This window comes from Sminthopsis crassicaudata, chromosome 2 (assembly GCF_048593235.1).
Source record: "Sminthopsis crassicaudata isolate SCR6 chromosome 2, ASM4859323v1, whole genome shotgun sequence".
NCBI lineage: Eukaryota > Metazoa > Chordata > Mammalia > Dasyuromorphia > Dasyuridae > Sminthopsis > Sminthopsis crassicaudata.
Window position 1 is genome coordinate 313,166,980 of NC_133618.1, and position 18,825 is coordinate 313,185,804.

At 35.4% G+C, this 18,825-nt stretch overlaps 1 protein-coding gene across 1 annotated transcript in view; it reads right to left on the bottom strand.

Annotated features, from left to right (window-relative positions):
• Positions 1-15,964, bottom strand: part of BATF (basic leucine zipper ATF-like transcription factor) — a 38,636-nt gene extending 22,672 nt beyond the window's left edge. Inside the window, exons 1-2 of the mRNA XM_074289985.1 lie at positions 15,626-15,964; positions 11,557-11,661 (exon numbers count right to left, since the gene is read on the bottom strand). Coding sequence (XP_074146086.1) covers positions 11,557-11,661; positions 15,626-15,724 — 204 coding nt within the window. The 5' untranslated portion in view covers positions 15,725-15,964. The remainder of the gene's footprint in view (positions 1-11,556; positions 11,662-15,625) is intronic.
• Between the last annotated feature and the right edge of the window lie 2,861 nt (positions 15,965-18,825).

An 18,825-nucleotide genomic window follows, 5' to 3' on the forward strand; every position in this document is an offset into this window, starting at 1 on the left:
CTCCCAGAACTCCTTTTCAAAACACCGAGTGCTACCCAGTCAACGTAGCCCTTTCTTGCAAGGCACTGCAGTTCCAGAATGCAGAACAAGGATGTGTAGGAGAGAAAGTCTGTATGTGTAGGTGATGGGGATTAGTTTATAGAGAGTTCAGAGACTATCGTGTCCCGAGCTTACAGAGTGATACATGTAACTTTGCAAACCTCAGAACAAAGTTAAATATGTGACTTTGCAAACCTTGAGATGCTATGTATAAATATGAACTATAATTATCTGAGTGTTCTATATTCAGAGAAGGGAAACACGAAACACGTCTGCAAAAGAGACGCAGTAAGCTGAGACTCAGGGGAAGTGGGTTCTACTGATGGTTCAACCCTTACCTAAGTAGAACAGCAAGTCACTTCCCTTCCCTAGATTTCAACTTTCTTATCAGTAAAGTGAACAGCTTGAGTAAAATTTCATGCCTACCTAAGAAATCCAGGGGAGAGATATAAACCCCCTAAAAATAAATGTAATGTATAAGACCCAGCTAGAAAGTCCCCAAGAAAAACAAGAAAAGAAATCCACTGTGGAAGAGAAATAAGGAGAGTGCTGTTTAAAGAAGGGATCTATCCAATGAAACTAGAACTTACTCCATACTATGGGTAACTTAGGGATAAATAAATGGTGAAGATAGTTCTGAATTCTTCTTAATTGCTGTCTCAACTGAACTCTAAAATAGATTGTTCAGTAAAGAGTTTAATCTCAGAATCCAAAACAAAAAATAAACCAAACTGATAACACAAAATGTATTTAAAGCAAGAACAATTTAAATTTTTAAAATAAATTTTGAGCTTAGATATAAAAATATTTTTTAGAAGAACAGTTCCAAATACTCGGCACAACATAAAAAGAGGATTCAATGTAAAACCATGAATTTTCATTTCACACTGTTTACTCTTTTTGAAAAACTTAAAACAAAAATTGTTAACTAGATAAATCCCTGGAAAAAATATTCTAAGCATATATGATGTTATTAGGATTATTGTAGAGTATCCTAGGAAAGTAAGATCTTTGCCAATTAAATTTCTTCTGTTTCTGAGAGATTCATTTTAAATCTCACATTGCATCCCATTTTATGCCAAAATGTAGAGGAAGCCTTTCACTACAGCAGGTAGAAATACTTGATCTTATCGACAAGTTAGCAAGAAAAATTAAATTAGTATAACTGGGGTCTGGTGCATGAGCAGGAAACTATCAGAAGGCAAGGTCTCTTCCCCTTCTTTGTAGATTGCTGCTCCCCATTTGGCCTCTTCCCCACCCAGCTTGGCCCTGCTTTATCCCTCTAAATGTTGATTTACCAGAAATAAACTCATTGAACACTGGATTCTCTGCTCTTATTGGATCTTGAGGTATCCTCCCCCAAATACTGAAATTGAGACTTTTTTTGCCTCTCCTTATTCCAGGCATGTGTTATGTGTTTTGTCTGAGCACCAGAGTTCAAAACTGACCTCAGACACTGCTAGTTGTGTGATTCTAGGCGAGACACTTAACTGTTTGTCTCAGTTCCTCATCTGTAAAATGAGCTGGAGAAGGAAATGGCAAACCAGTCCATTATCTCTATCAAGAAAACCCCAAATGTGGTCACGAAGAGTTGGACATGAGTGAAAAACGACTGAACAACAAGGCACCAGAATTTCTAGTAATGATTCTACGTAAATAAGAATCCATTCATATTATTTTTTTTGTTGGGGAAGGGACATGTTTGTAATTTCATCAGTTTGGGAAATTCCAGCTATGGATATTTCTTTCATGGATACAAATAGGAATCCATCCTTAACCATTATCCATTTTAGAGGGTTGCCTGACAGCAAGAGTTTAAGATTCGCCCAAGATTCCGACATCAGAATTTGTCAGAGGTAAAACTTGAATACAGATAGTCCTGTTTCCAAGGCTGGTTCTCTATCCACTCTGCCAGGCTTCCTCTTTTGATGTTGATAAAATTGGAATAATTGAAATTCAATTTGACCCAAGATAAAAATAGTTGGTTTAGTTTTGGTTCTTCCTATCAGCACTGAGTAGACTGTAATGGTCTCTGTGGACACTCATTAATTGTCAGGTACAAAAAACAAATTATGAAAGAATTATGATTAATATAATAAAAGTGACAATACTAAGTTAATTTACAGATTAAGTACCATACTAAAAGATGGAATAAGAAAATATAATAACCAAAATCACACAGAAAAATGAAAGTTCAAGAATATGAAGAGGAAAAAAAATAGAAAATTTGGGAAGAAAGATAGTGTCAAATATCTAACTGTACTAGAAAATCAAAATCATTCAGTATGAGTTAAAAAATAGGAATATTGAAGAAATTAGGCACACAAAACCCAGAAGCAATTGAACATGATAGCATAGTTTAGTACATCCAAAGGCTGCAACTCCAAGAACAAGGCATCACTATTCACCAGAAATTACTAGGAACATTAGAAAGTGGTTTAGTAGAAATTAAGTTTAGAACAACATCTTTTATCAAATGTTTTAATAAGTTCTAAATGGATTCATGATGTACATACAAAAAGCTATATCATAAAAAATTAGGGGAGTAGAAAAAGAGACATTTTTCACAACTCTACAGAGAGAAAGAACTGACAGCCAAACAAGGGATAAGGAGCATGGGAGATAAAAAACGAACAATTTTATTTTAAAAAAAAAATTGTTTATAAAAATAAAACAATGCAGTTAGATTTAGAAAGGAAATAATTATCTTGGGGAAAATCTTTGCAAAACGTTCTTCTGATAAAAATCTTATAGCTAACATATAATGAATCAATACAAATATGTAAGAACAGCCTTTCTCTTAATAGATAAACTGTCAAAGTGTATGAGCAGATTGTTCTCAAAAGGAGAAATGCAAGCTATTAAAACCATATGAAAAAATGCTCTAAATTACTAATAATGGTAGAAATGCAAATTAAAGCAAATTCTAAAGTTCTACCTCATACCCTTCATATCGGCAAAGATGATAAAAAGAGAAAATGACCAAGGTTAGAGAACAGGCACATTAATGCATTGTTGGTGGAACTGTTAACCCAATTAATCATTCTGGAACTATGGTATCTTGGTTTGCTCCTGCACCCATTCCCTTGGTTCCCTTGTGGACTTTGGGGGATTTAGACTTTTCACTAGCGTCCTAACACTGTCTCTAAAGTGATTATGGAAGATAACAATGCACTTATTGGATACCAGTGACCAACTGAGTAATGAAGAAAGGTATATTCAATATTCTACAAGCTACCATATAGCTAAAGAGAACATGTTGAGGACTTGATCAAGAGGATATCCAGTAGCTAGCTGTGAGTTATCTCTCTGCCACATGTGCTATATGGTTGAGACCACATTCCCCTGGATTCTGTAAGTACTGTAGGAAATGGGAAGGTGTGTCAGAGTTGTTTATGGGCCATGGTGGGGAGAAAGAGTTTATACCAATTACATCACCATAGTAAATGCCCAGTACTGTATAATTTTATTAAAAAAAAAAAAAAAAAAAGAAGAAAAGAATATCAATCAAACATATAAAAATACATAGAAGAGAACGTAAGAAAGTTCAGAAGGGGCTATACTCAATTAAGGCATTTGGGGAACAAATCTAACATTTAATAAATTTAAAGTTTAAATTTAATAATTCATTTTTAATAATTTTTATTATTAAATTTAAATTTTCATTTTTAAAGTGAAATATACCTAAGAGATATTCACAATATTATATTCAGTCCTCTTTCTCTAATCTCTTTTGTTTAAGGAAGTATTCATATTTGTTGATGTTTTTCAAATTCATAAGGTTAAAAAAAGATAAACAACAATAACAAAAAAAGATGTCTAAGTGATAGATGATTAAAATGTTATGGTTAAATGTTTAGGATCACAGTGGCAGATGGGGGTGGAAATTACCTAACCCAATTTCTCTGTGGCAGTTGACATTTATACTGTTTTGTTTTGGATAATATAGATAGCATAATAGATGAAAAGGCAAATTTACTGTTCTGATCTGAAAACAGCAGGGCTGAATTTTTAGAAAGTCGCATAAGGACTAGCTATTGATAATGATGATGGAACCACTTTCCCTAGAGAAAGCCACTTAATAATCTGAAAATACTGAGATTACATTAATGCAGTGAAAAACATAAGATTTGTTATTTGTGACCGCAGATGAAACTGAGGAGAAACTGTTACACCACCAAGGATTTGGAATTAGAAAATCAACGTCTTGGTGGCTAGGACAGGGAAACAGTTATTCTACACATTTGAAACCAGCTTCACTGAGTCAGTTGCTTCTAAAACCACACTAGTCTGTTGACAAGTAGCTTGGCCACATTATGGGACAAAAGGATGTTTTCCAAAACATTATTTGTAAAGTCAAGTAATTCTGAAAAAGCAAAGAAAGATCAAAATGACAAGGACATTGATTATGTGCAAGCTCTCTGTCTGGAACAGATATCATAAATTAAGAGGGCAAGTAGATGATAAACAAATGATAATTATTGAAAATCTAACTGTAAACCATTAAGTCAACATTTATTTGATCCAGCAACATCACTATTTGCAGAGATGATTAGGGAAAGAGAAAAAAGGACCTATATGTTCTAAAATGTTTGTAGCAGCTTATCTTTGGGGTGGCAAAAAATTGGAAATTGTTGGGATGCCCATCAGTTGGGGAATGGTTGAATAAGTTGTGGTATATGGTCATGATGGAATACTATTGTGCTATAAGAAATGATGAAGCTTGTTGATTTTAGAAAACATAGATAGAAATTCACAAAATAAGGAAGAGTGAAATGAGCAGAATGAAGAGAATGTTGTATATAATAATAGCAATAGTTTTAACAAAAATTTTGAGTGACTAAATCATTCTGACTAATGTAAATACTAAATTTAACTACAGAGGACCTATGCAAGAAAATATGCATCCAAAAGAAGTAACAAATAGAATGATTTTTACGTATGTGTGTGTATGTATATCTACATATATATATATATATATATATGTAGATATACATAAACACATATTAGTGTTTAAAGGTAACTATCTCTAGGAAGCAAGGGTAGGGGAGAGGGAAGAAAAAAAAGAAAAATGGTATATGATAACTATTATATATTTAAAAGAAATAGCAAGTTGTACATAATATACTTGCAGTTTCATGTGCAACCATCTTTTTTTTTTTTGTTCTACGTTTTAGAAATACTTGTTTTATTTGATAAATTAAAAATAAAATATAATAGAAAACATGGATGAAGGAGGAACCCAAATAGTTAACAATAACCTTCCTCTTTGATTTCATGGAATTTGCTATCACATAATTATTGATATAGTTGTTGTTCTGGTGTTTCAATCATGTCTGATTCTTCATGACCCTGTTTGTGGTTTTCTTGGCAAAGATACTAGAATGGTTTGCCATTTCCTTCTCCAGCAAATTTTACAGGTAAGGAAACTGAGGCAAACAGGATTAATTGACTAGCCATCATTTGAGCTTCATAACTTTGTGAGGCAGAGACCCCCCCCCTTTTTTTTTTTTTACCAATGAGATAACAAGGCTTAAAAAAAGGTTACTTACCCACAGTTATGCAGATAGTAAATAGCAAAAAATTAGCAAGTAGATGACATTTTGAAAAGGTTTGATCTTGATTTTATTTACTGTGTAGAAACAAGGGAGAAAAATCACAGCAAATAAAATAAACATTTGATCTATCTAGAGACCCAGTCTGAGTAGAGGAAGGGCATTGCTTCCTTTGAAGGTCAAGGTAAGAAGGAAAGTTTCTTACTTACGCCATGTTTCAAGTATAAATTTTATAAAAAATGTTCACAAGAATCTTTTAAGATAAATAACAAAAGCATTATTATACATTTTACAGATGGGAAGACTAGGGTTTAGGGAGATTAAATGATTTCCTTCAGTTACATAGATTTTAGGGGCCAAGATTGTGACTTGAAATCTGGTGTCCTGATTCCATACTCTGGTTTATCACACTTCCCCTCCAATAAATACCATCTGTTTAAAAAATATGATCTAATTATAGTTTAAATGTTATAAACTTTTACTATCATAAAAATATTCACCAGCTTTGGAAGTCATATTTCAACCATTATCTTGTCTTCTTGCTACAGAAATGTTTTGGTTTTTTTTTTTTTTTCTGAGCTTATTTTTTATTCTTAAAGAATTCTGAACTAGAGCCAATAAGAGATACACCAATATACAGTTTCATTATCACATGAAAACACTTATGATATTTTCAGATAACTGAACCACTGAAGGCAAGGAATAAATAGCTGGAAAGAAATCATAACCTATCATAATCTATTTGGGAATATTCATTCTACTTATCAAGAATTTCCCTGTTAGTTTAACCTATGCCTGATCCAGAAATCCCACTACAATATACTTCCTATGTTAGTCTATCTTTCACCTAAAACTTCTAAGTGAGAGGGAACCCACTCATGAGGAAGCCCTTTTGAGCAGCTCCTATTTATTAGGAAGTTTTCCCCTCATTCTGGCCTAAATCTCTTCAGCTCTCTTCAGCTTTCTTCAATTATTCCTTATTCAGTCATTAGGGGCTAACCCGAATAAATCTAATCCCCCTTTTATGTGGTGTCTCTTCAAGCATTTGAAAAGAGCTATGATTTCTCCATCCCCCTATTTCCTTTAATCTACTTTATTTCAAGCTAAACATTTGTAGTTTCTTCCACTAATCTTCATGAAGCACGAAAGCTCTCAAAAGCACCTTGTCATTTTGTTCACCTTTCTCTGGACTTACTCTAGCAATATCCTTCCTAAAATGTCATATCTAGTCTTAACATATATTTTAGATATAATTTGATGAGAGGAGAATAAAGGAGTATTGTTATCATCCTAGTCCTGGACCGTCTGCTTATTTTGGGCACCCTGTGATTATGTTTTCTTTGGCTTAAATTGAACTTGTGGTCTGCTAAAAAGGTTTTTATTTTATCTGGGAACTAAAGAATACTATGGTATGAAATAGACATTATCTAAAATAAAGTGGAAATGTCCCAGAGGAGTGGTTAAAGTATTTAGTTTCTATTGACTAATGGCAAAAATTATAAGTCTTGACCTTACAAATCTGGCCATCTTATTAAGGAGGGGAAAAAATGGCTGCTTCAGGATGCCAATTTCCCAAATAACCAAAATATCAGATGAGAAAAGTTATATCTGATATGTATCTTTCACAACATAACATTTCCAAATCATTTTTCTGAATTATGACATTTTCATAGATTTAGAACTGGAAAGGACTTAGTGGTCACCTTATCCAACTTCTTCATTTATAGATAAGGAAACTGATGCCCAGAAAAGTTACATGATATGCTAGGTGGCAAATCCAGGTATTAAACCCACAAGGTATCACTCTAAATGGGGAATTCTTTTCATTCCATTTTTATGGAAGAAAAATGGACAAGAAAGAAGAGGGGGCAGGTTGTTGTGTAGGTGACAGGAGAGAAAAAGCAAAGAATTTATTTGAGCACAATCAATATGTACACTCCTTAAAATATCTGAATCTAAACACTGGATTGTGTCATGTATTATCAAGTGGAATAAATACCTAGACAATACTTTGGGAAACTCTTAAAAAGAGGACAGGGATGAGGGGGACATCAAAAAACTAGAACTTTTATTACATTCCTGATTTTGCCATGCAATGACCAAAAGAGAAATAAATATACTTGCAAAAGCGACTATTATTTATGGTATTAAAAATAAACTGATTTTTTTTTTTTTGACTCAAGCACTTGGGCATATTTCCTATCTCCCATTAAAGTTTGATTTATCAACACTGCTACAATCAAAAGAAAGATTATTCAATTTCAGAGAATTTGGAACATTTAGTTTGAAAATTCAAACAGATGAAATGTCAGGCAGATGTTGGAGTCAATGCTTAAGATTCAGGGATAAGTAGAAAGCAAATTTGGATAGCATGAAGGGAGACTGTGGGGTTATGAAAAAGCCACTAGTCTTGAAGTCATAAAATTGGGTTTGCCATTATCCTGGACTTAACTTTGATGCCTCTAAGATCTCAATTTCCTTATACATAAAAGGAGGTGTATAGGACTCAATGAGCTCTTAGATATAAGTATTATTCCATTCTAACTAAAAATCTGTGAATACCTAGAATACAATTTGGAATTATGCCAAGAAAATGATTAAGATCTATTTGGGAATATTCATTCTACTTATCAAGAATTTCCCAGTTAGTTTAACCTATGCCTGATCCAGAAATCCCACTACATGACATAACCCACGGAAGTCAAAGAGTTCTATTTCATAGCTCATACATATACACACCAAAATATTTCCTGCAGCATTTTTGTAGTAGAAAAGAAGTGGAAACAAAAAGGAATATAATAAGCACCGATTAAGTACCAGGCCATACTAAATGCTTTATAAATCTTATTTCATTTAATCTTCATAACAAACTCTGAGAGGAAGATGATATTATCCCCACTTTACAATTAAGGAAACTGAGGCAGACTGGATTTGAACTTAAGTTTTTCTGACTTCAGGTCTAGCAATTTGTCCACTTTTCTACTTGGCTACCAGATAAAAAGAAAGGAAAGCAAAAGCAAGATTGCTAGAGTTCTTCTGGATAATTTGCTCATATCTGGGGTATAACATTTGTCTCGAGAAAATTTTAAGACACAAGGGCTAATGTTGAGGAATTGTCCATGCATATGTTTTGAAAAACAAAAAGCTTTAATAAAAAAAAAATGAAAAAAAAAAGTTCTAATAAAGAATCCTAAATGCCTGTCTTCTGACACAAAAAGGATGGGGCAAATGCAAAAGGTTCACAATTCATTTCTTCCTTCCTCTTCAGCTCTACCCACAATTTCCTCACCATGCCCCATTCTGGGCACCTTTCCCACCCCTACCTCCTTTCCAGTCCTCTTTTATGTGTGATCTCCCCTCATTAGAAGGCAAGTTTTCTGAGGGTAGATACTGGTTGTTTGCTTTCATCTGTGTGTCCAGTGCACTTACTTGGATTATTAAGCTTTAGTAAACATCTTTCTATCTAAAAATTTTTTACAGCAAAAAACTTGTTTACTCTTCAGAAATGCTCTCCTTTTTCTGCTAGAATTCAAACTCACTGGACTCCAAAACCAATGTTTTCTCCAAAATACCACTATGTCGCTTTCAGAACATATGGATGAAAATTAAATGAAGAGAGTAACAAAGAGAAGAGCAAAAGATGGCAGAACCAAGCAAGTGGTAATAGTTTTCCAAAGCCGGGACCAGATAATTGCCCACAAAAATGTTATCAGGAGTCCTGCGTGGCTGGTGAGCATTCTGCCTCAAAGTGGACTTCATGTGTATAGAGCAGAAGACCCACTCCTATGCATCATCAAGAAGCATAAAAACTATTTGACCTAGTTCAAGGAAATAATCTGAGTTCTAACTAGATGATTCTCTGAGTGAGGGGCTCTACATTTCCTCAGTGTATTTGAGCCGCTGATCTAACCCCACCACAGCATCTCATTCTTTTCAATCCCATAATAAAGGTAGTCCTTCTAAACTGTTATCTCAAGTTCATGGCAGACTAATTTCATTATAGCCGAGCCACCTGTAAGCAGGCTCCAGTTCAACAATCCAGCCTTGCTTTTAAAAGCTGAACTTTATGAGTTGAGCAGTCCCTACCCCTCAAGGAGTTTATATTCTGCTAAAGGGAAACCATATGTTCACAGATCAAATAAAATCAGGGAACAACCTAAAATATGCACATTGATTGGAGTGGGAGCTTGAGCCCTAAAAATGAAGTGCCAGGAGTCAGAAAAGGTCATGGATTGGTATTGTACCTTCAGATTGTTGTGTTTTCAGAAGATTCAAATGAAAATATAGCACATATCTATATAGATTGAGAAATAGATAGACCTACATAAAGCTAGTTATATGGATGAATATATATAGATATATTTTTTCAAAATAAATAATTTTTTAAAAAATTAACAGTAATTTTTAAAATCTCCTACCCCATACCAGGGGGGAGAATCTATCTCTATATAGATATAGATAACAATTTCCATCTCTATATTTATGGGGCTAGATATAGTTATACAAGATGAGATATACATATGTAAAAATACATATACATACATAAATACAAATGTATGTATTATATATATATATATACATATATACACACACATATATGATAAATGCTTGTCAATTCAAAAGCATTTGTTAAGCAACTACTGTGTGCTAAATATGTACTATTCTAAGTACTGAGGAGACAAAGAAAGGAAAAAAAAAACAATTCCTGCTCCCACGGAATTCACAATTTAATGGGGGAAGACAACAGGCAAACAACTATTTCCAAACATAATAAATAAAAATAAACTCCTCAGAAATAAGAGCTAAGTTACAGAGAACTGGGTCTCAGGGGGATGATGGAATGAGCTACAAGGCCAATTATTACACGTTCAGTGCAAGCATTTATATCTCAGAAATTGATAAATGTTACAAATAAAGACTTGATTTAGTGATTGCTTAAAATTAAGAAAGCAATGCAGATGATGTTAATAATTAAATTTAAGTTTAAGATTAAACACAAAGGTGTGCATTCTAGACAGCAATTTGGAATTACTCCCAAAGGGCCACAAAACTGTGATGCAGCAGTGTTTCTACAGGGTCTACATCCCAAAGAGATCATTAAAAAGGGAAGGAAATGTTTGTAGCAGCCTTTTTTTATAATGGCAAGGAACTGGAAACTGAGTGGATGCCCATCAGCTGTGGAATGACTGAATAATTTATGGTATGTGAATGTAATGGAATATTATTGTTCCATATGAAATGATGGGCAGACTGATTTCAGAAAAGTCTGGAAAGACTTACATAAACTAATAGTAAGTAAAGTGAGTAGAACCAAGAGAACATTGATCATAGTAACAAGATTATGTGATGATAAACTATGGTGGACTTTGCTCTTTTCAACAACGAAGTGAAAGAAGGCAATTCCAATAGATTTGTGATAGAAAGAGCCATCTGCATCCAGAGAGAACTATGGAGATTAAATGTGGATCAAAGCATAGTATTTTCACATTTTTTATGTGAAATTTTTTTTATTGTTGGTTTGTTTGCTTATGGGTTTTTTCTCAAATGTTTTTTTTTTTCTTTTTAATCTGATTTTTTTTTTTTTTTTGCAAAAATATGTCTAAAAGAACATTTAATCTATATTGGATAGCTTGCTGTCTAGGGGAAGGGGGGAGAGGGGGAGAAAATTTTGGAACACAAGGTTTTGCAAGGGTGGATTTTGAAAACTATCTTGCATATATTTTGAAAAATAGAAAACTATTATTAAAAAATAAAAATAAATAATAATTTTTTTAAAAGTGTACTGTGACTTTTAGGATAGATGATTGTTAAACATTTCCTAGCATATCCCTGACTACTTTCAAGGGCTACTTGCAAAAGTGGTCCTTGAATTGAGATTTGAAGGAAATCAGAGAGGATTAGAAGAGAAAGAAAATAGTAATCACTAGAATTTAAGGGATGTCAATGGGCTAAAAACACTCACCAAATGTAATGTGTCTGCTTTTTGTGTCTGCCTTTGTCGACTCTTCTGAGCTGCAATACGGTTTTTCTCCCTTCTCTGAACTTTCCTCACATCATCTGAGGAATCCTGAGAAGTAGAGAAGATAGCAATGGTTACTTTGGGCTTTCTGCATTAACTCATCTGATTAATTCACCTACTGAGTCCCTAGCACTTTTCCAAATGCTAGACTGAGAATCCTTCCCCCTTTCTATGGAATTCCCACTGTTAGGTTAATGTGATATAATGAAAAAAAAAAAAAAAAAAAAAAAAAATATATATATATATATATATATATATATAAAGGCTTTTGCAAACTCTAACACATATGAGTAGAAAAGTCAATTTAAAAAATATATATTTTCAATAGTTCAAGATATTCCTACATATATCAATAATTAAGATATTCCTATATGCAAATATAGGTATATCTTGAATTACTGTAAATTAGTTTCTCTCGTTTACAATTTATCTAGAATGAGACACTCCATTGAGCCAGTCTGAGCAAAACTGTTAAAGTTGTCTCTGAAAGTCTCTGACCTTCCTTTTGTTGTCCCGGTCCACTTTTATCTTCCCATCCCTGGTTCCCCATGCTTTTAATTTTACTCGAAATTGCCACTTTTGTGTTCTGATGTTGATTTCCAGGGACAGAACCCCCGATTTCAAAACTCTTTCATTATCATCCGCCTCTCCCACCAAAATGTACATGCTTTGTATTCTGAGCCTGTGGGTGTCTTCTCCCATCTAAATGAGAGAATCAAATAAACTGAAATGTTATTGCATTGATGCATGTGAAGAACTGAAAGAATTATCCTTTCCTAGATAATATAGGTCACATGGCCCAGGGCACAAAATTTCGAAGATCTGGATTTGAATCTCGGTTCTCTAACATGATCTTGTACAAGTCATTTAAACTCTTTAGAACCCAGTTTACTCATCTGTAAAATGGGTAAACTCAACCAGGTGTGCTAGTGCTACTTGAAAGGCCGAGGCTAGTGGATTGCTTCAGACTGGGAATTCTGAGCTTCAGTAGGAATAGAAATTATATGTCTGCACTATGGCTCCCACCAAAAGAATCAGTCCCTGGGAACAGGAAACCATCAGGCTGTCTGAGGGGCAAATGAGCCTTGGTCAGAAATAAAGCAGATCACTGATCAAAGCAGGGTTACCTCCACACTACAATGTAAGACTTTTGTAGTGGAGAAACCTGAAGCTAAAAGAAAAGTGACCAGCTAAAGTCATTCACCGTCAGAATTTGAACTCAGTTCTTTTAACTAGACTCTTTCCATTATGACAGGTCTTCCAGGCAATCTTTATTTACTATGATACATCCCGTTCCAGAGGGGATAGGGAGGCCCCATACTCTAACAGTGGTCCTCAAACTTTTTAAATAAGGGCCAGTTCACTGTCCCTCAAGCTGTGAGAGGGTCGGACTATAGTAAAAACAGAACCTCACTCTGTCTCCGCCCCTCAGCCCATTTGCCATAACCAGCGGGCCACATAAACGTCCTCAGTGGCTGCATCTGGCCTGTGGGCCGTAGTTTGAGAACCCCTGCCTACAGGGTACCTCATAGGCCAGAGTGACATGATATGGAAAGGAACTTTGTTATTACCAAGAAAAAGGCTGGGAGAATAGTCTTATTATTATAGCACCAGCCTATTTCAATATCTATGAATTTATTAATAATCAAGAGAGTCAAGGTGCAAAATGGCTAATTCCAATTACATTACCTTAAAAGGATTTTGTGCGCAAGATCAGAAGCAGAAAATTGGGGTGGGGGAAGAATTTTATAGACAATTTCTCAGATAAAGACCTTTTAAATACTTCTCAGAAAAGCAAAGCCAGAAGATTCAGATCAGATAGGAGGGGAAGCTCCATTTCTCTAAAGGATACAGAGGACTGGACTGGTGATTTTCTGGCATGGGGAACTCTCTGATAAGGAAATTCCCTCTATCAATGCAAATCAGCACCTTTTCTGCAACTTCTAATCTTAGAGGGTCAATGAAGGCTTTACTAGACTAAATTTACTTAGGATCTTCTAGCCAGTAGGTGTCAGAGAAAGGACTTAAACCCATACTTTCCTGGTTCTGAGACTCTCTACCATGGCACAATGTTTCTCAAAAAGATATGTGGCTTCTGACATTTAATTCTTATTTATTTAATTCAATTAATAGTTTAATACTTATTAGCTGTGTGACCGTGAACAAGTCACTTAATCCCATTTGCCTAAGAGAGACAGAGAGACAGATGTGGGCAAGGATTGCAAGTTTATAACCATTTTACAGATGAAGAAACTGAAGTTTAGGAGTTACATTCATTGCCTAATCTATACAGCTAGTGTCAAAGCCAGGGCTGTTGGCTGGTTCCAGGTTCAGCATGCATATTTACAAAATGTGTATTCTCTAAGTTACTAAGTCCTAAAGTTGTGAAGAAAATGTTTTCTAGTCCTCAAATCAACACACTAATGTGAGTTATATTTATTATTATTTATTATAAATGTTATTATTAATTATTATTCTATATACCTATAGACATGAAATATGGAAAATCTACTCACCCTACCCCCAAAATAGTACTAATGAAATATATGATCTTTAAGTCATAAGAACAGGGAAGAAAATTAAAAACGATTGCACCATAGGTGGTTGACTAGGCCAGAACCATTCCCCTTTACAGAAAAAAAGTCAAGGGATGTGGTGAGCAGGCAGGTTCAGGGAAGCAGTGCTTTGGTTCTTAAAGTAAGACCTATCAGAAAGCCGGAAGCTTCTGGACAGACTTTAATCTCCCAGGACTGGAGGTGAGTTGTTGGGTTATCCCAAGAATCTCCCTTCAAACTCTCTAGAACCCTCCCTCACATCCCTTCCCATGACTCCCAGCCCAGTCTTATCCAATGCAGTAGATAAGTTGCAGCAGTAGCTGTATCTCCTTTCTCCTCACCCATGGCAGGTCAGCTCCTCATAATGCTCTTCAGAATTTCCCAAACCACAGCCCTCATAGCCATTATCTTCCTCAGCCCTATAGATTCTGTTTTGGTTTTTAGTTGCTTTTTTTGTGTGCCAAAATTACATCCTCTTGGATCATCCCTGTTTCATACTTTGACTTAAGTTTTCCAGTGTAAGCTTCAATTTAGCAGCCTGAAATAGCATAGTATGGGCAAAACACATTGGATATTAGGTCAGAAGACTTAGGTCTAAGCTATTTTTTTAGGCCTGAGAATACGGGTCAGCAAAACATTTAAACGCTGAGTCCCAGTTTCCTCTTCTGCAAAACGCGGCTAATAATAATACTTGAGAGAAACAAGGAGCAAATCAAGAGCTAGCAATGGAATCAGAAAGACCCGGTCTCATACTTACTAGATGAATGACTCCACGTGAGTCATTTAATTTCTCAGTCCTCACCAGCAATTCTCTAAAATTACACATTTCAAAGGAGTTGCTAGTCTGCAAGAGCAGAAGGACTTTTTTTTTTTTTTTTACAATTTATGTCCATATTTAAAAAATAAAACTGAAAAGAACTTATCCTATTTCATAGGATTATTATAAGAATTCTGTGATCCTCAAATATGTTAAGCTGTTATTATTAGCAAATGAAATAATATTTATAAAGATCTCAGTACGAATCTAGCACCTAGTAGGACCCTATAAATATTAGCTCATCATCATCATTCTTATTAGCCATAGCTTGCTCTCCTATTAAGAATAAATTTTTTGTAGCATAAGAGTGTTTCCCTCTGACTAGAACAAAACTCTTTGATTCACCATCTCCTCATTCATTCTATTTCCTTCCTAGAAAGCTTTATGGGGCAGAGACCAGGAGGGTGTGGAGGAAGAGAAAAGGAGAGGGACATTGGTAGAGTGATGGGCTGAGGGTCCCTGGGCCAGGTGCTTCTGGGAGACCAATCCCAAGTTCCAAGCTGAGGCTCTTTGGCTTATACTCCGTCCTTGACCACTGAGCCATGGTTTTCGGACAGCAGCCTCCCGAGAGGCTCTACCAGGAAGGGAGGACCAAGGGCTGGCAGTCGGGGTGGGTGATGAAGGAAAAAAGAAGCCTTACCTGTTTATTGCTGGGTGGAGGTGAACGGCTGAAGCTAGAGTCACTGCTGTCAGAACTATGGGGCATGGCTGAAATCTCCAGGGGCTGGGCAAGCTTCATCAGCTTCCCTTTGGGCTCTCCGGCACTAACCTGCCTTTCTGAAACACTCCCTAGGTCACCAGCCCACCACCTTCGTAGGGTTCTTCTTCTTTCTTGCCCACCATGCACTTCTAGACCCCAAGGTCCTTTTCTCTCTGCGGCCTGGAGACACTGCACCTAGCAGTGACATACTCGCTCACTTTTTGGGGCTTGCTTTCTCACTTGTGGTTTCTGGTTAAAAAAAATAATAATGGAGAACTCAAGCTGGAAGTCACATGGGCGGAAACTTAGTGAACTACAAGTTACACTGATGGGTGAGAGAGAGAGAAAAAAAAACATATCAGAGAAAAGACATTTAAAATAATCTGAAAATGAGAAGAAGAAGAAAAAAAAACCCATACACCTTCAGATAGTTTAAAAGGCAAAGAAATTGGTTACAATTGAAAATGGTAATAGAAAAGAAAAAAAGAAGAGGGAAAGTCCCCAAACAGCTCTAGAGAGCTGGTAGTCTCTCAAAATGGGGAGATACCAACAGCAGGGAAGCAGTTGCCATTCTTACACAATTTGATTTTAAGCCAAAATAAAACAGCAACATTAGGATTTCATTTTGATTTTCCTTCATAAATAATCTACTGCAACCAGAAGTCCTGGTCACACATCACAACCATCAAAGAGGCAAAGTGAGTGAGGATGGATGGATAGAGAATCCTAACTCAGCATTTTATTGTAAGCAGTAATTAATATCAGTGTAAATAAATTATTAAACCTAGTAGGTGATTAATAAATGGTTATTGATTCTTTTTAAAAAGAATTATCTACAAACATTTTATTTTTAAAGATAAAAGAAATGAAGTCTGAGCTCTGGTCTCAATGGACATAGAATCTTGGCTCTCCTAAAAAGGAATACTCAAATAATCGGCTCACCACTTTTCCATTAGAAAAGATCCCGCTGGCTGACACTATCATCAGAGAAAAGCAGTCATCTTGTATTAAATGGAGACACAGCCTAAATTCCCTGTGATTTATCTGGCCAGTGCATTTCCACAGAAGCAGAACCCAAAATGGTGGGAGGATTTAAAGCATGGTAAATATCCTGATTACTAATCTCTTAGTCAGCTAGAGCACCAAACTTGAAGTCAGAATTCATCTAAATGAGTTTAAATCAATCCTCAGAGGCTAGATGTGTGATTTTGGGCAAATCATGCAACCTTATTTTCCTTAGTTTCTTCATCTGTAAAATGAGATAGAAAAGGAAATGGCAAAGCACTATAGTATCTTTGCCAAAATAACCCCAAACAGAGTCATAAAAAGTTGGAAAGAACTAAATCTAATTTCTCTCCTTGTATAAAACCTTATTTTCCTTGATGAGTAGAATGCAGTCTCCTTGAGGGTAGGGATATAGCCAGGACAACAAAGAGTACCTTTTATTATCTATTTGTTTATTTGTTTTATTATCTGTGATTTCACTGGTAGACTGGGTTCCCAGTGAGGAAACACCCTCTACCAGTATAGAATTGTATCTGTTCTACAACCTCCTAGTTTTAGAGAGTTACCTGGGGCACTGGAAGTCAAGGGGCCTATCTGTCCGTGTGGAGTCATATAACCAGTATGTGTTAAACTTGAACTCAAGACATGCTGATTTAAAAGCCTGTCTTCTATCCACTTCCCCATCCTGTTCTCATGTAGTTGTCATGCACCTAGGGGGCACTTGATATATATTTGTTAAATTGACTTGAGTAATATAATACTTCCTGAAGTCTTTCAACTCTTAGAGGGGCTCTTATGACTTTTCTGGATCACTTGACATTATTACATATTATAATCCAATAACTTGGGCTCCAACATTGACTAATTGTGTAAACTTGGACAAACAACATCCTTGATCTCTATGAGCTACAGGTTCCTCCTCTGGAAAATTGGGATAATGATACAGGTGTACCTAATTTTATTGTGCTTTGCTTTACTGCACTTCACAAATACTGCATTTTTTTTTTTTTTTATAAATGGAAGATTTGTGTTGACCAAATATGCTGTGCCATTTTTCCAATAGCATATGCTTACACTGCATCTGTGTCCCATTTTGATTATCCCCACAATATTTCAAACTTTTAAATTATTATTATGTCTATTCTGGTGACCTGTGATTAGTGACCTTTGATATTATTATTGTAATTTGGGGGGGGCAGATGCTGTACTTGGGTAGTCATGCCATGCTTTGGGCAATCATTCCACACTTCTTTGAACCACAACTACAGAAGATGGAGAACTTAATAGATAAAAGGTGGTATGTGTTCTGACTGCTCCAACAACAATGCTCTCTCTCTTTCTCTTTCTCTCTCTCCCCTTTTCTCCCCAGGCCTTTCTATTACCTCAAACTCAATAATATTAAAATTAGACTAATTAATAATCCTACAATATCATCTAAGTATTCAAGTGAAAGAATCAATCGATGTCGAAAACTTCACTGTTGTTTTAAGAAATTGCCACAGTTACCCCAACCTCCTGTGAGTGCCACCCTTTTCCATCAGCAACCATCTACATCAAGGCAAGGCCTTCCACCCACAAAGATGATAATTTACTGAAGACTCAGGTGATGATTAGCATGTTTAAACTCATTGAAAAATGGAGGGAAAAGTGTGTGACTCACTTTATTGTGATATTTGCTTTATTGTGGTGCTCTGGAACCTAACTTGCAATTTCTCTGAGGTTTTCCTATAACTTGTAACTCAAATGGTTCTGTGGGGAAGGTTCTTTGTCAACCTTAAAAGCCTTTTATAATTGTGAACTATTGTTATTGTCAACTTTTTCTTTCTCCCCACGCCGACTTTATTTATTTTATTTTGTCTAAGGAGCGAAGATACATCAAATAAAATTGTTGTTTATATAGCACTTAAGATTTTGCATAATGTGTTATAAGAAATACCTCGTAAGGATTTCATGCCTTACATGGCTTTCTGTATTTTCTTTCAGGGCATATTATAAGTTCAGTTGACTGGTGTGGACCCTTATAGTCCCCTTCCCGAGGTTAACTTGGAGACACTCAACATTCTTCCTCACATATTTAATCCTAGAACAATAAAACAAGGGAAAACTAGCAATAAAGCAAATATCAAGATAAAGCA